The sequence below is a fragment of the Cheilinus undulatus genome, linkage group 3, assembly GCF_018320785.1.
Source record: "Cheilinus undulatus linkage group 3, ASM1832078v1, whole genome shotgun sequence".
In the NCBI taxonomy this organism is placed as follows: domain Eukaryota; kingdom Metazoa; phylum Chordata; class Actinopteri; order Labriformes; family Labridae; genus Cheilinus; species Cheilinus undulatus.
In genome coordinates, this window is record NC_054867.1 from 22,056,888 (window position 1) to 22,080,643 (window position 23,756).

The window sequence follows — 23,756 nt, forward strand, 5'->3', positions numbered from 1 at the left end:
CTGATACTGAAGAGTTATAAAACTAAGAGGGATCAGCCTATGTCCTGGATGTCTGGCTGAGTCGGGTAGAAAGTCTCAGCCATAAAAAGACGAGCGTCATGAGATAAAGTGGGAATCCAGTCTATAGTGAGGATGTTTTGTTTTTTTTTTTCCCAGAGATCTGGCCTGACCAGTTTCAACACACTGCAGGAGTATTCAGATAAACACAGAGCCACTGTGTTTTCAAGTGCAGGCTCTCCATAATGTAATTTCTTCAGATGCTGTTAAGCTAAACATGCAGTGATTCAAAGTCCTTCAGGGCAAAGTCATCTTCGTTGAGTTCTCGCTGTAGCCTTTGCATGCTTAAGATAAAGCAGTAATTCTGTTAGCTGGCCATGCTGAATTAAATTTTTCAGACTAAACCCTGGAGTGTACGGAACATAAAAATTAGTGCAAGAGCATATAAATCTCTTAGAATAAGCTTGAATTTGGCTTCCAGTGAGAGAATGTGGCTTTTCCTAAGGCGTCAAATTTTCTTGAGTGGGACTCTCGCATGCAAGCTAAAACTCGTTCTTTGACATTTAATTTTGAACTGAAATGGAGTCTGGTGTAAGTCACAGATATGAAAAATCCTCAAAATTGTTCAAGGCCCTTCTCTGCTCTGGTTGTGTTGCAGCAAATGTATGCAGCTTATACATTTCTCCTTCAAAATAAGCATTTGAAACAGCATCTCTCCTGGGGTGTGAAATGGTGGAAACTGGTGCTGTCACCTGTGTTTTTGGTCACACTTTTTAGGATCACATGCAGACAAAGGAAAAGAAAGCTGCTGAAATATTTCTGTCATGTAAAGCCCAACAAAACCAGGCAAGAAGACTGGACTGATGAGAGTTTTGAAAGGTGAAACTACCCTGAATTCTTGCAGTCACCAAAAATGGCCTTTGCAATGTCTCACAATAACACCTTGTTCTCCAACTTGTCAAACTCTTAGCTGAACCAAGGTCAAAGATCAAGGATCAGGCAGAAGTCACCCCTCCTTTTTTCATACCAAACATTGCATCACACACATGCAGCCAATCACACAGACCTGTGACCCATGCTGCGTTTAAAGGAAGATCACAAAAAAGGAAGGCGGGTTTCATATCTGCAGATAACAGAGGCATGCTCCTACTGTCAATAGATTGTTTCAGGTATTCAGATGAGGTTTATGTCCTGAGACTGAAATCTTGATGGGTGACAAAATACATCTGATGTTACACTTCAAAGATGTAAAAGAAAAGCATTTCTTTAAAACTGTGATTAGCATTAACCACTCCCATGCTAGGTACTTATCATTCCTAAAATAAAATCCTGTTTTGTGATATTAAATAAAATCTTAGAAGATTATTCTAGATTTATAACTAAAATAAGAAACACAGTTGAAGAGGCTATTAAATATCAGCAAAGTAAAACCCCAATTCCAAAAAAGTTGGAAGTGTAAAATGTAAATGAAAACAGTGCCATGATTTGCATTGCTACTATCTCATAAACCCGTATTTCATTCAGAAAAAAAACAAAAACTATGTGAGACATTAAATCATTTCATGAAAAATATTAGCTCATGCTGAATTTGATGGCAGCAACACATCTAAAATAATGTAGGGACATGAGAACAAAAGGCTGGAGAAGTAAGTGGTACTAATAAAAAACAGCAGGGGGAGCATTATGCCACTAATTATGTTTGTTGGCAACAGGTCAGTCACATGACTGGGTATGAAAGGAGATTTTTAGAGAAGCAGATTCTCTCAGAGGTAAAGATAGGTAGAGGTCCATCAATCCACGAAAAAAAAACCATCTAAAAATTGTGTAACAATTTAAGAAAAATATTCTTCTATTTAAAATTGCAGAGGCTTTGAATATCCCACCATCTACTGTACATAATATGATGAAAAGATTCAGAGAATCACTGTGCTCAAGAGGCAGTGCCAAAGGCCAATATTGGATGCTCATGATCTTTAGGCCCTCAGGTGCCACTGCATTGTAAACAGGCATAATTTGTACTAGAAATCACTGCGTGGGCTCAGGAACAATTCCAGAAATCATTGTCCGTTGGCTTTGCAACTCATAAATGCAAGTTAAACTGGTATCGTGCAATAAAGATCTAGAGACACTGCCATCTTCTCTGGGCCAAAGCTCATTTGAAATTGACTGATGCAAAATGGAAAACTGTTCTGTGGTCAGATGAATCAAAATTTGATATTCTATTTAGAAACAATGGATGCTGTGTGCTGCGGACTAAAGAGGAGAGAGACCATCCAACTTATTATCAGCACACAGTTCAAAAGCCTGCATCTCTGATGGTATGGTGTTTTATTAGTGCCTATGGCATGGGCGGCTTACACATCTGCAAAGGTACTGTCAATGCTGAAAGGTATACAGGTATTTCACCAAGAAAATGCCAAACCACATTCGGCATCCATCACAACAGCCTGCATAGAAGACCCAGGACTGTTGAGCTGCAAGAATGAGACAACATTCCTCTCCCAAAAATCCCACAACTGATGTCCTCACTTCCCAGATGTTTATAGATGGTTGTTAAAAGAAGAGGGGATGCTACACAATGGTAAACATGGACCTGTCCCCACTTTTTGAGATGGGTTGCTGCCATCAAAATAAGCTATAATTTTCCTTTAATAAAATGTGGGGTTGTGAGATTTACAAATCATTGCAATCTGGTTTTACATTTTACACAGTGCCCCAACTTTTTTGGAATTATGGCTGTATACTTGTTTTTCATAATTAAAATAAATTAAATGCAAGACAAAACTGGGCCAAATTCAATCATGAAATGACCTCATGTTCAGAGAGTCTTTTAGATTAGATGGAACTTCTCTCAGGATTAAGATCTTGTAATCTCAGTGACAAACTTTTTTGTTGTGACAATATTGAAGACCCTTGTGAAAAACACAATACCTCATTCTTCTTTACTGATTTTTTCCCTTACATGTGTAAGCCCTTTTCTGAAACAACAACAAACATATCCTGTTTCTTTTGAGTGGTCATATTTATCTCATAATATGAAACGTTACAGGGTAATTTTTACCAAACAAAACAAATGTTGAAGGTATGATGTGAATTACGTTGTGTAGCAGTGGTTTGGGGTTTCAAAAATAAAACTATTGAAATAATCAGTCTTAAAGCTAATGTTTTAATTGGATCTTGTAACTTACAAAGGAGGCATAAAAATTTTAAGAACACACTAATGGTAAATTTCTTAGACCAAAAACATAGGAGTCCTAACATTCAGCTTTTACTACTAGTTGTTGATGATTTGTTTAAAGATATGTCAGCCCTAATTTGATCTTTTTTGTTATTATTTAATATACAACAGAATAAAGGTATGACCTTTTTCTCCACACTGGGTGTCTGGCCACATGCACACCAGGATATAACATGAATAAAACTAATCTTATCAAAAAATCAAGTTAATCAAGGGAGTTAAGTGTTTTAGTATAATTATAATGAATATAAGAAGCAGTGTGCCAGATCTCATGAGAAAAACTTCACTCAGGTTTATGTAAGCAAACCCAAAAGAAGAGGCTTGACGCTTGATATAATTATATTAAATCCCCAAAACAGAGAGAGGCCACCTGATTATAAGTTATCAGCAATAATCTGTAACATGTAATCTTACATTTATTTGTCAATATTTCCTAACAGAATACAAACAAGATTTTCTACATTAGAGGCTAATTTATGTCAGTAAATTCTCCGCGGATAATTCAGACTTAACAAAATCTTTTATTTGCAGGAAACGTGCCCATCTCTTTGTGTGTATCTCACATACAAATTCTGCTCAGTGCCTTTGACTTATCTTCCCTTTGAGGTCATATCCATTCTTCTACTGCACTCTCTCTTTCCCATATTGCTTGAAACCTGTGGCCTGCTTAATAATGTGGAACGTCCTTCTTAAGTAGTTTTCCTTTAATTGGGCTCACCTGGCAAACTAATTTTCACAGGTGTTTGAGATTGAGCTCAGTGATCCAAAGAGCCCTGAGACACAATACCATCCATGAGTTTCATTGAAAAACCAAAAAACTGAATGTTTATGACACTAAAATCCTATTTGCATAATAATTTGGAATGCAGTGTATTAAGGCACAGTCCAGACCTCGGGGGGGGGTTTCTCCAACAGGTGTTTTTGATAAAAGGCTCAATTTTGATTGTATTTTATGCACTCAGAGCACTTTATTTGTGATTAGTCACTGAAAATGTGAAAAGTCTGGTTTTATATATATATATATATATATATATATATATATATATATATATAATGGCATTATGTTATATAAAAGAAGAAATTATAGACAAAATATCTGCCCAGGTTAAAAAGGATAAAAAGGAGTGTCCTGTAGCACAGCCTTGCAAAATCCCCCAGGTCTGGAAGCTGTGACCTCCACTGTAAGATATGGCTATATCTGAATCTATTTTACCACCAGTTATCATAAATGGTGAGGAACCAGTGTTTATATTCAACATAATGTTGATACTTGTTGCTGTTCAGTCTATTTTTTTTAAACACAGTCTAAAACAGTGCTTAAAATAGTGTTTTGATTTGAACTGCTGTTTCAATTGGCATTTTATTCTGAAACCTTGTATCAAACAGCATCTTATTTTTAATTTTTGTTTCAAACTTAAATTTATTTTGAAATGTGGGGCATTTGCACGCATGTGGAAAAATAGAGAGGCTGGACCAAGGAGCGCAGAGGTTAGAGTATGAAGCTCAGGAGTTGAAAATCTGTTCCTTTGGCACTCCCTTCAGCTTGGCGCCCCAGACCGCTGCCTATATAACCTTTACTCAGAACTGGCCCTGGTGTGATGGATCCTGTGACAGGACAAACTATCCAGTATCACTTTGTTGGAGAAAGATGGGAAAGAAACAGGAGGGATCCATACTGGGAGTAAAGCAAGCCCCTGAAAAATCAGCCCGTGATGGACATTATTTGTAAGCAGCTGTACAGAAAAACAAGGCCAGTCACTCACCTGGCAACACTGATCTTAAAGGTACAATGAAATATTTCTGATATGAAATTGTTCATTCTTTTCTTTAGATGGAACAGTTTAAAGAGCAACTATGCTCCAGGCTGAACAGCTTAAAGGTGTCTGCTGCTCAACTTGATTGGAAGTATACTTTTCATATACTACTCCACTTTCTGGACAGAAGTCTATGAAATATGCAGGTTATAAAGCCTGACATCAACTGGTAGACTGGTGTCATTACAAGCCTATGCTCTGTCGTTCAGATATAGAAGCTACTTACTCCTCCTCATCATCGCTCATGGTTTCCCTACTCCAGGCAGGACGTCATTCATTTCTACTACTTTCCATCACGGTCCAGGGCTGGGTTATGCTGCTGACTGACTAAAGTCTGTAATTTTTGGAGCAACTCGGGGAAGATTATGCCGGTTTTATTATTTAAAGGTCTTCGTGCAAGAGCTTGTGTGGTGTGTTGTGCTGCTCTGTGCTGACCACAGCTTGTTTTATTTCGAAACACCAGTCACACAACACAATGTGTTAATCAGAGCAGCTGTGTAGCAGAATGAATGAAGTCCTTTTGTAATACACTGTTTCCACAAAAACAGTCATGTGAGGAGCAGAAGTGAAGATTAAAGCTTCAGACATGTATGGTTAATTGTGTATGACTGAAGAATGCTTTCAGTTATCTGATCCAGCATTTTTTAAACCCTTTATGCCTTTACAGTTTTGTCGATTGATGCAATCAGTATATGCCCTGTCATACCTCTATAAAGAGCAGTATAAATCTGTATAAAGGCCATTTAAGTTTCACTTATTTCCCTTCTTTGTATCCTGACAGTAGCAGAAAATCGACTTTTACATTTGAACTTTGTTGTATCTCTCTGCCTGCGCCTGTAACTCCATGTTTTCACAATCTCTGACTATTGAGAGGCACGAGACCAAAAGCCAAACAAGTGAGACAGTCCTGTGTTGACTTAACTTCTGCCCCCTCTACTTCACTTCCCTTCCGGCAGCTCCTGCTCCTGTGAGGAACTGTCCTCTAGTGTGTGTCAATTTTAGCCCAAAGTGATACCACTGTGTCTTTGCTGTTTTATTTCCTGTTGATGTGTAAGTAGAGTTTTTCTCAAAATTCTCATCCTGCTTTCTTTTTAGAGTTAAAAATATCATTTCACCAAACATTGCAATACAAGTGGAAATGGAGGTTTCATGTGAAACTGCATCATCAGGATCCATCTTTTAACATTCATTAAAAGAGGGCAGTGGAGTATATGGGTAGCATCAGTTGTAATGTATTTATTTAGTTGATTAAGGCTGTCAGCATTAATGCAGTGTGATTAAGGTCCATAATTAGTGTTGATTTCTACGAATTACAATTGCATGCCTTTTGTCCCTTTCAGCACATTTTGGTAAAGCCACTGTTAGTCTCTCCCTGCAGTCATAGCGATGTTAAATAAGTCCACCACTCCTATGTGAAATCTCATATTACTTTAAAAAACTCAGAGACAGCTCAGTGGACAAATCATCAACACCTTGAGTTATGGAACATTTACATTTTTACTGTAACTCTTATTTCCTCTTCAGTCCATCACAAGTTCCTTTTTCTGCCATTAAGTTCATATAATCATTTTCAATCTATGGTTCCTTATTTTATTTCAAAATAAAAGCAGGTCTGTACTTTCAAAGGAAATTCAGTTACCCTACGTTTAAGACGTTAAAAAGTAAAGAAAATGAAAAAAAACAAAACAGTTTTAGACAAAAACAATGGAATAGAAAAATGCTACCAAAAAAGATATTGAAATTAACAGAAATTCTAACATTAATCGCTATTAAATTGATCCATGTTTATTCTTTGATAGCCTGAATTGTAACTCCTAAGGAAGCAGGCTTGGCTCTTGGCATAGACAATGTAAGTGGTCACCATAGGCACCATTCCTTAGGGCACTGGCGAGGGGAGGCACGAGGCTTTGTCTGCTCTGAGACTGCCAAAATTAGATCTGCAAATGTTGACTTAAATAATGATAAAGCAGTTTTTTAATAATTTATACAAAGGTTTTATGATAAGAAAAGTATGAACATGCCTTTTTTAGGGTTTTGCCACTTAAACAATTAAAATCTATTTTGATTTTTGACGGCAGTGTGTCACTTTTTCTTCTCTCTTGGGTCCTGAGGTGACTCTGCTTTTCTTAGGTACATGTCGGGGGGCTGAAACACTGCCTTAGGGGGTGCTGGCATGAGCTGATAACATTCTACATAAACACCAACTGTAAACTAACTACCAGATTATCAAAATCCTAGCTCCTTTCCCTCTGCTCAGATTTATTCAGCCTCTCTCTCTTGTGTGGGCTCGCCCACTCTGCTCTCCACTACAATCACAGAGATAGGAGATTTCAGACTGTGTTCATTTTGCTGACCAAAATATGACTAAAAATGTTTTTCAACAACCTTTTCCTTAAGGAAGATGGAATGATAAGCTAAAAAAGATCTCTGATAATAAAAACTTTGACAGAAAGAACAATGCATTCTTATTTAGACCCTCTTCACTTTTTAAAATTTTGTTATGCTATCACTGTCACTTTCAGAGCGGAAATACACGCTAAAACTTTCTTCTTTTTAAGGTAAGGGTTAACTAAAGCCTAGGTTACTGCAATGTAAAGGTTAAAAATTGGACCTGCCAGAGATTGCAAAACTTTTCATAAAGCTGAGTAAACTGTCTGCTTACAGGAAAAAAGCTTGTCCTCCATGAAAACATTCCAATGCAGCAAGCAAAGCTAAGTTAGCTCCATTAACTGCATGAACTATGTAGATAACGTAGGTACATAGCTAATGTAGCTAAAGCTAAACCTATAAAGCAGCTATGTGGGTATGTTATCTTCATAGCTTTGTTAGGTTTAGCTACGCTTAACTACTTTGGCTTATGTGGTAAGGATACTTACATAGCTAGCGAAGCTATACGTGCTAGCTTTAGCTAAAGCTTATAAAGCCAAAGTAAGCCACAGTTCATGTAACTACTTCTAAAACGGGTACATACATAAATTTAATCCCAGATTAGACCTCTGACCTTTTTCTCTGTTTAATTATGAAAGGTCTCTCAGTCTGTAGTGTTTGCAAAGTGGTTATTTCATGAATGAAACTGTCAGATTTTGTTTAATAGTAGAGTTGAATTTTTAAAATATCTAGAACATCTGAGGTTGTGCATGCAAACAGTACACCTTTACGTGATCACACAGAATACTATCATCTATTAATTCTGGCAGAAAATTGTTGCTTAGATGTGGTGATGTGGTGCTGGGGCATGGGGTCACTAATCATACTCTCACTTAGGGACTTAAATGGCTAGAGCCGACCCTGCAAGGAAGAATGATAAGCAGTGTTTACAGACATCAGAAGTTACTATATAGAATGATCAGTGCCTTATCTGATGGTCTCCTTTGCATCTGTAGGACATACAGAGGAACCAGTGTTAATTACAATTTGTCTATAGACAACTAAGAACACACAGGAACTTTAAAAAGTGTTTAAATCTCCTCAGAAGTTGGAAATGCTTGAATGACAATCAGCACACTTGTTTGGATTTGAATGCACATGTGAGGAGCTGTCAGGAAGTTTGGGGTTTAAATGCCTCCATAAGTCCAAAAGTCATCCATCTTGATCTTTTTAGCTGAAAGGAAATGATCCTTATTCCAGCCACATTCCAGTATGAGTATATTTGTTTCTTTGCCAATTGTTTGACCCATTTAAGGCCATTTCCCAGTTAGGAAACAAACTACTTGAAAGCAGAAAACTGTTGCAAAATTATCTTTTGTGCAAAAAATAAAGTGGATTGTGTAATCCTACTAAAGCCTTCATAAGGCTTCTGTTTCAGTATTTGGGGGAAGTGGAGTGGTACTTCATGCCATGTGTCTCACTGTAATAAATACCACATCCACACTGAAATTCCTTTGCTCCAAAATGAATGGAAATTCCAATGAAACTACAGCTTCCTCTCTGCAAGTGACTGAGTCAGAGCTCTTCCACCCTCAGCCCCTTCCTGCTCCGGGCCCCTGGGTGTGTCTCCCTCACTGTGACCTCATGTTCCCAGAAAATCCTCCAGAAACCTCAGCGGCACAGTCAGTCACATGATGCAGCCTCCAAGACAACGATACACAACAACAAACTACTCCGTTTATGGACAAACATGCCATTTTGCTAGTTACATCAACAGCGCTGATGGTGGTGCCGGTGCCTCAGTGTGCTCATAACCAGAGCATCAACCAGCATGTCTGTCTGTGTGGAGACTAGCATCCTGTTTACACAGCCTGGTTACTGCTGCCTGCTGTGAGAAAGTTCACTCTGATTCTCATTGTTCCCCCCATTCAAACTGCTGGGATTACTCCAGTGCTAAAAATCACACTTCTGCTATTTTCTTTCATTAATATATTTATTATCTTTCTTCCAGCCGCAGCATGAATGAACACAAGAACATTAAGCCCAGCCCAGCAGCTACATAACTCTCACAAAACATTGCTGGATCAACTTGTGACCAGATTCATAGATTTGTGAAAAGAAGCTTTGTGTTCATGCAAAAAGACAAAAGTTCAAACATGGCAGCATTATTTTTTAAACCACACATGACACATTCAATGAGCCATCTAAAATACAATATGCTCCAAAAGTCAGCAGATCAATACTTCTGTATGTCAGCTACCAGACCAAACATAGATCACTGAAAGCACTCAGTGATGTGAGTGACAGGGCACCGGCCTCAGACAGACAAACAGACAGAGCGGCTGTCACATTTAGAGTGAATCCTACCTCTTCTTCTCTGAGGACTGACAGGCTTTGACCAATCTGCTGGGATGTAAGAGTCCTCTGACAGAAATCCTCAAAGGTCCTGTTTGGGAGGTTGTTCTGTGACTGCCGCGCTCTCTGAGTGAAAATACTTGTTCTCTCTGCGTGGCGGAGCTCAGTCCATGTGGCTGGATGGGAAATGGGAAATGAACTTTCTGGGCAAAGAGCCAAACATAGAGTGGGTTTTAAAGACACAGCAGATTTCAGAGCAGCACAGGGTTTAGTCACACTTTATGCTGTGGAGAGACATTTTCAGCTGCTCTATTTATCAATCTTATGAATACTGCTCAGTCTGTTTAAACTTTTACTTTACATGATTGTTTTACATTGATTTACTGTACAGAGGCAATAATGTCATATTAACTTCATTGGTTAATCTTGATATTAATGGCTTGTTTAATCCTCAGTTTCCCTCTTTCAGTGCTTTGAAAGTAAGTTAACAGGTACATTTATAAAATTACTGTTTTTATATGCAATGTTGAGATACTTTGAGCATTTTCCTTTTTTGCAACACTTTGGTATTTATATCGACCTGCAGTATAACCTGTGCATTAAAATTTTTATTTGACTGTTTGGTATTTTGTCTGTGAATTTCAAACTACTCATGCAACACTTACAGCTCTCTTACTGCTTCTTAACTGTTGATTATTTGTGCACCGTGTGATTTACTTTTTGTTGTTTCCTTGCTCTTTGCTGCTGCTCACAACTTAAAAAAAAACCTGAGTGGTTACTGTAATCTTGTCTTACTTTATTTCATAACCCAAATCTTGTTATTTCTTTCTTTGGTGAATTACCTTAAAACTATTGTCCCATTGTTAGGATCCCACAGGCACTAGTGCACTCATCTGTGTAATAATTTAAAATGTGTTACATACATTACAACATACATTATTCTGAAGCCTGTCTGCACAAGTAGTATTTTCTAAACTTCCAGTGCTTTTTAAACTTTGTAATTTGGACATTTGTGAAACGCAGAACTTTTATTTACCAAAGTCAAAATTGCCTCCCTGAAAATCTGCATTGAATAAGTGAGCTGGTGTCTCCCTCTTGTGGCATTTTTTGAGAATGCAACTGCAGTAGAACTGCTATACAGTGCCTGTTGTAAGTACCCTTTTAGTGATTTTATTTTTGTATGTGGTGATATATGGTTTTTGGTGTCTCTAGTGGAGATTTAATCTGTGTTTTCTTCAACAGTGGCTTCCACTTTGCCACCCTCCCATAAAGCTTTGACTGGTGAAGAACCGGACAACACTTTTCAAAGTGTCTCCCATTTCAGCTGCTGAAGCTTGTAACTCCTTCAGAGTAGTCAAAGGTGTCTTGGTGACCTCTCTCACTAGTCTCCTTCTTGCATGCTCACTCAGTTTTCAAGGACAGCCTGATCTAGGCAGATTTACACATGCCATATTCCTTCCATTTCATGATGATGGATTTAACCGAACTCTGGGGAATGTTTGGTGCCTTGGAAACTTTTTGTATCCATCTCCTGACTTAACTTTTCAATAACCTTGTCTCTGAGTTGCTTGGGGTGTTCTTTTGTCTTCATGGTGTAATGGTAGCCAGGAATAAAGACACGTGTCTTTATACCACAATCACCTGAGATACTTTCACTGTACTCAGGGGATCCCTGTTTAACTGACTGTGAGACTGCTAGCACCAACTGGCTGAACTTCTGTTAAATTGAGACACTTTAAAGGAGGTGAATATTTATGCAGTCACTTATTTTTGTGTTCCACATCTTTATTTAATTGACATTACTTTGTATAAACCTGTTTTCACTTTGACATTAAAGAGGTTTTATTTTCCATAATTTCTTGTCACAAAAGCCAAGAATGGCATTGAAAATGAGAGAGACCTCAATGTCCTTTCGAGAATAAATAAAGGTTTGAATGAATGAAAATTATAATGACCATAATGGATTTAAAAATCAATAAAAGGGTAAAACATTCAAGGGGCTGAATAGTTTTTATAGACACTGTATACATTCCTCTTCTTATGGTTGAAGCTTAGGGCTTTAAAATGGCTTCAGATCATCATATGGGTACTTTACCATCATATTGTATGAGCTGGAATCATATTTAGTTTCTGTTTGCCCGGAGGCTTTTTAAAAAACACAGGTATCAGAATCAGGATAAATATTTCAATAAGAGTAAAGCGCTGTTCTGCAGAGTCTCAAACTAAAGGCCTCTTACAGTTACTGACCACTTTATTAGGTACACTGGTTAAACGACATATTAATGCAAATATCCAATAAGCCAATAACACAGCAGAGAACAATGCATTCAGGCATGTAGACATGGTGACGAGGATGTGCAGAAGTTCAAACTGAGCATCAGAATGAGTAAAAAGGTGATTTAATAGACTTTGAACATGCTCTGGTTGTTGGTGCCAGACAACTGGTCTGAATATTTCACAAACTCCTGATCTACTGGTATTTTCACACATAGCCATCTCTACAGAGAATGGTTTGAAAAAGAGAACATATCCAGTGACCTGCTTTTCCAAAATGCCTTGTTAAAGCCAGCAGCTGGAGGAGAATGATCAGAAGGAATAGAGCTGGTAGAGAGGCAACAGTAAGTCAAATAATCGCCTGTTACAGCCAAGAACATCTCTGAATGCACCGACATGTCAAGCTTAGAAGCAGATGGGTTACAGACCACACTAAGTATCACTCCTGCCAGCTAAGAACAGCAAACAAAGGCTACAGTTCAAACAGGCTCACCAAAGATAGAGAATAAAAGACCGAAAATACGTTTCCTTGTCTGATAAGTCTTGATTTGTGCTGTGACATTTGAACGCTGGGGTCAGAGTAGCGTTAACATGAAAACCTGTCAGACCAGTGACAATGCCACGTTCAGTCACTTAAATCACCCTTTTCCCATTCTGATGCTCAGTTTGAACTTCATCATACCATCTTGACCATGCCTGATTGGTGCCATATGATTGGCTGATTAGACATTTGCATTAATGAGCAGTTGAACAGATGTTCCTAATGAAGTGGTCGGTGAATGTATGTTGTCAAAGCACAGTTAACAGTCTGTGATATCTATCACAATTGGCTATCAGATCAGTATCCTTTTCTCTCCAGCTCCTTTTATAAACAGAATAGAAGCGATCATTTTTTCATTCTCTTCTAACACCCTTTCACTTACACAGTAGCCAGGCAACAAGGTACTAGATAATATGCACCGGCACAGCTTCAGGTCATAAGTTCTAGGTACTTTTTAATAGCACTGTTCATGATGGAAAGACCTACAGAGACACACTGTAATAGAGAAGAACTTGTTTTTAAAACACAGGTTAAGTAGTTTTTGTGAGTTTGTTTGTTGGTTATTCAAGATACTTTCAGTGAAATGCATCTACAGTCTTCTGTATACCAACATCTTCACAGGCTTTAAGTCAGAGGGGTATAGTGATTAATGTGTAATGTGAGTCACTACAGAATACATCACAAATTTCTCAGTCTGCTGTCTGGTTAGTCAGGTCTCTAAACAATATTCTCTCTCCTGAGCAAAACAGTTCTTTGCTTTTCTTTGCTGATTTTTTTGTTTACCTTTCTCTTATAAGCTCGTCATCTCGCTGGATTCCAATGGGTGGGAGTGGAGAAAGAAAAACAATCTGACCTTCAGGTGCTGAATAAAGTCGTTACTGAGAGAGACAATGAACAGGCAGGAAGAGAGGAATCAGTTCTGACATCAGTTAATCAGCTGTGTTCACAATAAACCAGAAGAAAACTGAATTTGCTTTGCATCTTAGCTGTAGTTCAAGGAGTTTAGTTAGTTAGTTAGTTAGTTAGTTAGTTAGTTAGTTACCTCCACCAAGGAGGTTATGTGATCGGCAGGGTTTGTTAGTTAGTCAGTTTGTTAGTTTGTAAGCAACATAACTCAAAAAATTATGAACGGATTTTGATGAAATTTCCAGGAAATGTCAGAAATGGCATAAGGAAGAACTGATTAGATTTTGGGAGTGATCCAGATCACCGTCTGGATCCAGGAATTTTTTTAAAGGATTCTTTATTATTGGGAGATAGGGCTAATGGCGGAGGTCTGCGCTCTCCGAGAGTTTGTTAAGTATGAATCATTTCGTATGAAGCAGAATTTAAATCTAAATCGAATGACAGCTGCACACAGGATCAAACCGCACCTACATTGTCCCGGTTTAATAGAAAACACGAGTTTTAGAGAGAAAGATTTGAGGTTAACACCTGTAAGATATTTCTGTGGCAGCTTTTCTGTTATTGCCTCTTTGGTCAATGCGGGAAACAGCACAGCAGTTTGTTTATTTAAAGAACACTCACTGGTAAACTGTCTCCTTACCTGACTTCTCTCCTTTCTAAACCTAGCATAGAAAGTAAGGCAATTTGTGTTTGGTAGATTATTTCTCTGTTGTAACGGTGCTTCTTGGCAATAAATCTTGGAAAGCCTGTTTATTTCCCTTTTAAATTGTGCCACATTTGTGAGGAGCATGCATTTGTGGGATGAGCAGCAGAGCTGAGTATGTGGGTTGCATCCATGAAAAGTTGCCAAATCTTCTCTGCCAATGCCAAACAGCTGATCCTGCCATTGACTCTTGTTTGGAGTTGTTTGGTGGAATGGATCATAGAATTTTGAAAAAATGTTAACTCCCAGTCTTAGTCAGAGAATAGCCCAGAGCAGTGGTTCTCCACACATCTAGTTGACCAACTACCACCTCCCAGATGTGAAATCAAGACTTAAAGCTTTAAAAATTCCAACCATTCAAAGTTATTTGAAAAAAAAAAAAAAAACATAACAATGATATTTAATTCTCGTAGATGCACCTGTATTGATTAGTATTGCAAATCATCCAAATACATTAGAAAATATTTACCCAGAAAAACTAACCATCCTTAATTAACATGTAGCCTATAAATCTTGGAGGACTACAGTTATTTTCAGATCAAAAACTAAGTAATCAGTAAGTTTACTCAGTGAAACAACACCAGTCAGTAGAGATATAAGAAATACTCCCAGTCACCCATTAGCCTATCACAGCATGAAGTTACTAAATTATGCAAGAATAGACTAATTGATCGCCTACAATTATCAACACTTGCTGGCTTAAATTTATACCGAGCACACCGGAAATGTCTAAGAAATGTAGTTTCTAAAATCCATCTTTTTTTCTAAAGCAACATGATCAGTGGAGACAATAAAACAGTTTATGACGTTCAGATTATAAAACTTAATCTTGGCTTCTAATCACAGCCTTGGCATCCTGCCACTGCTCAGATGTGAACGGGTGGATGTGATGAGGATGTTACATCACTAGCTGTGCAGCCAGACACCAGCAGCAGCATCAGCTCGGAGGTAACGCGACGCACAGACCCGGCTGGCCATATTGTGCACGAGCTCCCCGGTAAATCGGCTGCGTCACACCTTAAAAACACTCAGGAGCGCTGGAAGCACAGAGCCAGCACATCAGGAGAAATACGGTGTTTTAAAACGCTCCATACAACTGAACTGGTGAGGGTTTTGATGCGGTAAATCTTATTTTTTCACCTTGGTTCATCAGTCTATTATGTCGAAGCGTTGTGTGTCCTCTCTGCTGCGCTTTTGTGGATAACAGGCTTTCTCGTGGCCCACAAAGCGACCCATACCATGCTAACGTTTTCTTTGAATTGTGCTGCTGTTTACGTGTATGTAAAAACAAATATTTTGCCTTAAATGCATTCATAAAGGAGCAATGAATACCACATTTGTGCTTATATTTACCTCTTCAGGTTTGTGCTTTTTCGAGAAAGGAAAATGGTTAAACTAGGAAATAATTTCAGCGAGAAAAATAACGGGAAGGTGGTTTCTGAAGACGGTTTTGACACCATTCCTCTTATAACACCGTTAGATGCCAGTCAGCTGCAGTTCCCTCCACCTGATAAGGTAAGATTTAATGGTGTTTAACCTTTATTTCTGCATTTCTAAAACCAATATTACCCCAATTAATTAATATAGTGTTAATTACAGTCACACATTTTTGGTGTCCAGTGTTAAACAGTGTGTATATCTATTTCCACAGTGGATTTTAAACCCTGTGTGAACACTTATTTTCCTCCCGATCCTCTTCAGTGTGTTTTGTGTGGTTTCTCTCTCTCAGGTGGTGGTAAAGACAAAGGCAGACTATGATGGGGAAGGCAAGAAGGGAAAGCTACGATCTCCCAAAATTGCGGAGTTCTCCATAAGCATCATTGAAGGTGTATCTGAGAGACTCAAAGTAAGAATAATATTACTGCTACGGTCTGTGTTTCAAGGATCATCCTATTTGTCTCTCACACTCCCACACACATGCACGTGAGGCGGGGAAGGAGACAGCTGTCACCTCCATGCTAAAAGCCCCTAACCAATCTCAGTTACACGCTGTGTCTTCTTCACTCAGGACACCTCCATCTCCTGTGTCCTGTGCAGCCGTTTCGTCCTGCCTGGCTACACGGGGAGCCATAATGCACTATAATTCGCTTAACCCCGCCTTGAAACGCTCATTAATTCAGCCGCTGCCATGGCGATGGCCTCCAAACGGCCGCATCTCTCCCACCCCCCTCCTCATCAGCAGATGCCTTCTACTATCCACATAATATAGAATGATAAGAAAATTTGTAAAGAGTCAAAGCCCAATCTTGGCTCTACTTACTGAATTACAAATATAGAAAATAACACTCATAAATCTTCAGATTATGCAATGATCTCCCTCCTTTACTCAGAATCAACAGTTGAATTTGTCTCTGTGAGATGAGCCAAGCTCCCTTTCAAGATACAGCTTTAATTCTCCAACATCTAAAAGAAAAGGAGACACATGAGTGTCTGAGAACACAGCTCGCATCCTCACACCGCTGCTTTGAAATGCTTCAGTCGGCCCTTTCATCACAGATAGCCTCTTTTCTAATCTCCTGTTGCTGTCCTTTGTGTATGTTTCCCTACTCTGTTTCAGCAGAGTTTAAAAAGACAGATAAAAGAATATTCTTTATTCAAATTAATACTGGGTGTAGGAAGTCTTATCAAGCCGGAAACAATAACACAGGAAAACAGAACAAAATGTACTTAGATCCACAGCAGCTTGCTCTGAGTCCAAGAAATCCTTTAATATATTCTGTCACAGCCTGTAATGAGAACCAGCATTTTGTATCAGGGATTCACAGATGCAGCTTTTTATCAGAGTATATTACAGTTTCTTAGTGACTGTCTGAAATATTCCAGTTCTCAACAGGGAAGTAACCCATTCTTCAACTCATGAAAATAACTTCCATACTCCTTGAGGCTCTACGTAACAGCAGTAATGGGGCGATTTCACCCACACCTTGTCTTCTCCCCCTCCCACTCCCCAGAAGCACCAGTAGCTGTTACATAACTCCCCAGGGAGCTAAGCGCTGGGCTGTACAGATGGTCACACAAGCCATTTTTTCTGATGAGATACTAGATAGGGGAAATGCCTGACAAGTAAATCTTAGATATAGCTAGATATACATCCACACTACACCTGCTATCTAAGAGACAAGGGAAACATTCTTAGTAGCTAAATTCTTGACATTCCTGTCCCATTTCCTGTGATTGATACCCGTTCAGTACATGTGTCTGATGGTCCGATGATTTGACTTTTGTGTGTTTCTTGTAGGTGACCTTGCTGGTGATATGTGCCCTGGCTTTCCTGGTTTGTGTGGTGTTTCTGGTCGTCTACAAGGTTTATCAGTATGAGCAGCCCTGCCCTGACAGCTTTGTTTACACGGTAATAACTTAAACATTATTTTGACACATCATTTTTGGTAATGCTGCCTGGTGATGATTATATCTTCATATAATCGAATGATAGCTTGGTTGATTATCTCACTTAACTTTATACAGTGACTTTGACAGTACTTAGTTTAAGTATTTTAACAGCTGGTGGTGCTTTAAGTAGTTTAAATAATAATAAATACAATGAATACGCCTTATAAATAACCACATAGATAGCCAGACTGTCATCATAGTATAAATCATTGCTACTCAACCCCCAGCTCTTGAGCTGCATGTGTCTCTGAAGTGATAAGTTGCGGCTCTCTTTAAGGCTTCTTTTAGGATTCATTGTAAGTCACATCATTAGAACTGCTACCCACACAAAGAAGACAGGCTTTAACTTCTAAATTTAAATGAAAACTTTTATTTTTTTTCAACCTATATATTATTATTGCGCTTGGCAGAGGAGTGTGTAAGAGAAGAGATCAGAGGAAGTAAGTTCATTCATTGAGGTGTCTTGTGTTCACACTGAAGCTTCCTATGCTCTCATTTTAAGTTTTTTTAACAGTCACCTCCTGCCGATGCTCTCTCACACTCGTATTTTATGATGATTATGCATCATCAACAAGCCCAACACATACAGATCACATGTTGAGATAACCTAATATCTAGCGAAACTTGTCCAAAGGTTGGTGTTTTTTTTTTTTAGCTTTAATACACTACTGATAATAAATTGTGTCAAAAGAGCAGAAACCAAAGCTACAAAATGAGGCTGGGCGGATCGATGTGTCTGGGAGAGCTGCAGTTGTGAAGCAGGGCCGGTTTCAGTCATTTGGAGGCCCAGAGCAAAGACCAATATGAGGCCCCTTCTCTTTTAGCTAAAGCATGAATAATGAGAGGAAAAAATTAGAAAACATCTCTTTTATATTAATAAAGCCACAGAACTACAGTAAATGCCTCAATGTGAGATATAAATACCCAAATAGCCAACCATAATTCATCAGCTCTTTGAAAAGCATCTCATTGCTTGAACTCAGCTCATTTTAATATCTTAAAAAAGCTTTAGGCCACATGTAACTTACATAATGCTGGTGTGGGACTAAAGACTTGTATCTCTTAAAATCACCACTTTTCAGGGAATAAAAAAAAAACGTATCTCTTGACATTTTTTATTGCTCAAAAATTAGTTTTCCATTAGCTGTACTCTTGAGCATATCTAGTCTTCCTGGGGTCCAGTTAGCTTTGGCTGCTGAATCAAATACGATTATTTTTACGAGGCAGAAGAAATTTCCAGTAAATCAAACTGAGTCTTACACCAAAAAAAGATTGAAAAAAACATCATCATCATCAGCTGAATCGTTAAGCTGAACATCTGCATCAGTCCTAATTTTTACAATTGGTGCATCTCTAGAAGCCAGTGGATTGGCCAGAGTCCATATCTGTCAACAGGTAGATCCATCTTTGAAAGCTCTAAGCTGATATATTTGTTCCTGGTCTGACATTTACTGGACCAATCGGAGTTGTTTGAGGAGAAAGAGGCTGTAGCTGCATGTGTGGTTTAGTTGGAAAGACTGCCAGCCTGTGAACATAGTGGCTGGTGAAGAGATAAGTGTGGAATAATAACCTTCATTCTTTCTGTTGTTTGTTTCATGCAACTTCTGAATTGTGACCTGTGTGTCATAATGGATGTTCAATCTCACTGACTGCAAAACAAATCCACCTACAGGTACAAATAAAGTAACCTGAACCTGGATGAAGCTATAGAAGTCATTCTATCAGAAGTGGAAAACATTTTTTTTCCCACCTGTAAGCACACAGAGAACCTGTGGGAACTTCTCCTCTGGTGTCAAGAAACCCTGAATTGAATATTGAGGCCTCTGTATGACCTTTAAAAGCAAACGAGACCACCAGCTTAACGATCATCTACAGTGCCGTGAAAAAGTAGGTTTCGGATCATCAAACCAATTTTTATATTTACAAAGACAACCCAAGTACATACAAAATGCAGTGTCTGAATGATTATTAATTTTTTAAGGGGGAAAAAAAATCCAAACCTATCTGGCCCTATGTGAAAACGTAATTGCCCCCCTTGTTAAATCACGAGTTTACTGTGATTAAACCACAGTTCTTGGAAAGCTGAGTTCAATTTCACTGGCCACACTCAGGCCTGATTACTGCCAGATTTGTTGAATGAAGAAATCACTTAAATAGAAGCTGTCAGACAAAGTGAAGTAGGCTACAAGATCTCAGAAAGAAACGCATCATGCCACGATCCAAAGAAATTCAAGAACAAATGAGAAACAAAGTGATTTAAATCTATCAGTCTGGAAAAGGTTACAAAGCCATTTCCAAGGCTTTGGGACTCCAGCGAACCATGGTCAGAGTCATTATCCACAAATGGAGAAAAGTGGGAACAATGGTGAACCTTCCCAGGAGTGGTTGGCCAACCAAAATTACCCCAAAAGTGCAACAATGACTCATCCAGGAGGTCACAAAAGATCCCATAATGACATCCAAAAAACTGCAGGCCTCACTGGCCTCAGTTAAGGTCAGAGTTCATGACTCAACCATAAGAAAGACAACGGGCAAAAATGGCATCATGGGAGAGTTCCAAGGCCAAAATCACTGCTGACAAAAAAGAACACAAAGGCTCATCTCACATTTGCCAAGAAACATCTTGATGATCCCCAAGACTTTTGGAGAAATATTCTGTGGACTGACGAGACAAAAGTTGAGCTTTTTGGCAGGAATGTGGCCCATGACATCTGGAGTGAAAATAACATCATTTGATAAAAAGAGCATCATGCCAACAGTCAAACATGGTGGTGTCAGTGGGATGGTCTGGGGCTGCTTTGCTGCTTCAGGACCTGGACCACTTGCTGTGATTGATGGAACCATGAATTCTGCTGTCTACCAGAAAATCCTGAAGGCCAACGTCCAGCCATCAAGTTGTGCCCTCAAGCTCAAGCACTCTTGGGTTATGCAGCAGGACGACGACTGGAAACCCTTGAAAATCCTCCAGTATGGCTGAGTTAAAACAATTCTGCAAAGAAGAGTGGGCAAAAATTCTTCCAGGACTCATCACTAGTTATTGCAAAAGCTTGATTTCAGTTATTGCTGCCAAGGGTGGCAGAACCAGTTATTAGGTTCAGGGGAGCAATTACTTTTTCACATAGGGCCAAATAGATTTGGATTTTTTTACCCACTTAAAAAAAATAAAATAATCGTTCAGACACTGCATTTGTGAAATACAAAAATCTGAAACATTTAAGTGTGTTAAATATGCAAAAAAGTCAGAAATCAGAAAGGGGGCAAATACTTTTTCATGGCACTGCATCTCTGCATGGTGAAATAGGCTTAACCTCTTGCCTCAGGGTAAGTGTCATACAAAAAAGTAATACCCAGTGGTGAAGTGCAGGTTATACAAAGGTATATGGAGTATACCCACTTCTTTAGACTCCTTAGAGCAGGGGTTGTCAACCTTTTCAGCCCGCGACCCCCAAAATAAAGGGGCCAAAGACTGGGAACCCCTACTGTACCTGAAGGTGGTTGAACACGGCCATGCACTATGGCGGCATAATACTGTCAAAATTCGAGAGCGAATACGAGATCGGCATGCACGGCTGCAGAAGAGCCGCGTAATCCCCTTTTACCAATTTGTATGCCTGTTTTTGCCACTTAAACCCATTTTTGCTAGTTTCAAAATCCCTTTTCATCACCTTTCTAACCAATTTTTGCCATTTTCAACTCATTTTAATTCTGTTTTTGAGCAAAGGGATTTACATTTTTAAGAAGGCTACTTACTATGGCACAATAGAATAAAAACAATTTTTATTTGATAAGAGCGGTTATTATTCAGGTTAAAAAATATCTATATCTATATCTATTATTTATACCCCATTGTGGGCAGCCTTGTCTGCACGTGACTATTGTTGATCGTGCATTATGGTGGCATAATACTGTCAAAATTTGAGAGCAAATATGGGTGACGTCTGCAGTTTTCTGGGATATCGAGTGACGCAAAAACAAGTGGCAGTGCAGCTTTCTGTCAGCTTGCGTCCCTTATCATAATTTTTATGTTGATCTTTACTGCATTGTGCACATACAAAAGGCTATTTTTTTAGGTGAACTAAAGATGCAAGAGCAGTTTATAACAGACTGTTTATCCTATGCTAGATGGGTCACTAAAAAAGTGGGTTATACTGTATGTCTACCAACATCTGCAGGCTGCGCTTCAATGCTGGTTACAGCAGGCTGCAAGATAGCCTTTCCTTACATTTTTCATGGCAGAGATTCTTAATGAGTGATGTATTTGTTTAAAGAAAAAACATGACAAACACACACACATTCAGGATATAATTAGCAAAAGGATAAGAGGCAGGGATGGAAGTAACTTATTACATTTACCCAAATCACTGGTATTGAGCCGCTTTTTGTGTAGTATTGAGAATCTAATTCCATTACAATCATCTGAATCTTAATTTTCTGACCTTTGCTGTGCTTCTCACACTTTCAAATCCTGGCATTTAAAATCTTGTCCTCTCTCTCTTTGGTGGCAGCAAGGCCGCTGTATGCCTGCTGGGATGTATGGCGGCTACCCCCCTCAGGGTCCTGGGGGCCGCGGACGCCTCTTCACCCTCATCAACCACTACAACCTCGCCAAGCAGACCATCACTCGTTCAGTGTCTCCGTGGATGACTATCATGTCTGAGGAGAAGGTCACACAGCAGGAGACGGAGACGGCCCAGAAACTGGCTTAACCAACCTGAGATGAGGAGGTGGTCTCACCTGCTGCAGAGATAAATGAATAAACAAATAAATAATGTGGTCGTGCCATTCAAGCAAACCTCAGAGAGTCCCGTGACTTTCTGAAGGTGAAAAAAATGACTTCTCTTGTTGCCTGAGGTGCTCTGCTGCCTTGTTGATGTAGTTTGGTCTGCTGATGTGTGCTGTAGCAGGAAATCTGTGGAAGCTTTGAACAAGCCTTGCAGTTTGGTGGATTCATGGTTTGTTTGAATAGCATATGTTGTTATTTATTTACACTTCAAAACAGGGTGGCGGAGGTGTATAAAAAAGCCACTGGAATACAAACACAGACACACACTCACTGTCTTTGTACATACACACAAGTAAGAGAACTCACTTTAGTACTCACATTGTGAAATGACTGTGAACCATCTCTCGTCTGCGTTGCTAGTGTGAACATACATGCACGCAGGATTAAAAAATGGTTTGCTTTGAATCTTCTTTCCTTTCAAACACATGAAGTACTGTTATTGCATGTCAGACCTCAGCCAGTGGTAAAATCTCCATGAAGCTTTCATGGTTCACAGTTTGCAGCATTTTTACCCCTGAGGTCGTCTGTATCAAACTATGTAACTGTCATATTGTGAATACATGGGAATTGACCTGAAGGAAACCTTTTAACCAGCGATAAAATTACAAATATAAAGTAGTTGTTTTGATACAGCCCAGACTGATCTCAATGTAAGGTGCTGTTTAGGAGTTTTTAGTCTATGAATCATCATATCTTTGAACCAGCATTAATGATTGTCTCCATTCATTTAAACTCTCTGTGAAACCACGTGCTTTTCTTTACTGACTCACATAATGGTTACTTTTCTCAGCATAAATTTGATGCTACTGTACTGAATGTTTTTTGCATTTCTAGTGAAGACACTGTATTGTGCAATGCTTCGCATTGATAAATGTCACCATTACAGATGGCTGTCTGTAGTCATCCCTGATTCTAGACTTAGGTTGATGTAGTGAAACAATCTGACAGCTGTCGCTTGTCCTGTTGCTTTTTCTGTAATTGTCTTTTAACTTAAAATGTCACTAATTCTGTACATTTTTCAAACAATGTAACAATTACCATTGAAGTGCATTTGCTACATAAAAATGTAAATGAAAAACTGAAATAAAGTGCCCACATTTCATGCCAGTGTCCAAGAAGATTTTATAACAGAAGGCAGGTTTTCATAAACTAGTTGAACAGTAAACTTCTGAAATTTGTCTCAAGTCAGAAAAGTATGACATAGCTCAATATTTCTTGAGTTAGATTCCCAGAAACATTTGAAAGCTTGAGCTGTAATAATCCTAAAAACCGATTAGAAGAATTATCAGGAGACTTCGGGGAAAAGTCTGTTGAAAGCCTCTTTTCCTAAACTGGTATTAACTGAACAGACTGGATTTTTATGGTCTTGTTGTTACCTGAAAGCGCCA

At 38.8% G+C, this 23,756-nt stretch overlaps 1 protein-coding gene across 2 annotated transcripts; it reads left to right on the forward strand.

Annotated features, from left to right (window-relative positions):
• The first annotated feature begins 15,139 nt into the window (after positions 1-15,139).
• On the forward strand, positions 15,140-23,470 carry LOC121504099 (neuronal vesicle trafficking-associated protein 1-like). Of its 2 annotated transcripts, none has more exons than XM_041778722.1 (5): positions 15,140-15,299; positions 15,557-15,710; positions 15,925-16,041; positions 17,434-17,544; positions 22,091-23,470. In XM_041778722.1, the coding sequence occupies exons 2-5, from the start codon at positions 15,582-15,584 to the stop codon at positions 22,289-22,291; spliced, it is 558 nt and encodes a 185-aa protein (XP_041634656.1). In that variant the 5' UTR covers positions 15,140-15,299; positions 15,557-15,581; the 3' UTR covers positions 22,292-23,470. The 2 variants fall into 2 exon arrangements, with proteins under 2 accessions (XP_041634656.1, XP_041634665.1); XM_041778731.1 differs by having other exon boundaries at positions 22,095-23,470.
• The last annotated feature ends 286 nt before the right edge of the window (positions 23,471-23,756 follow it).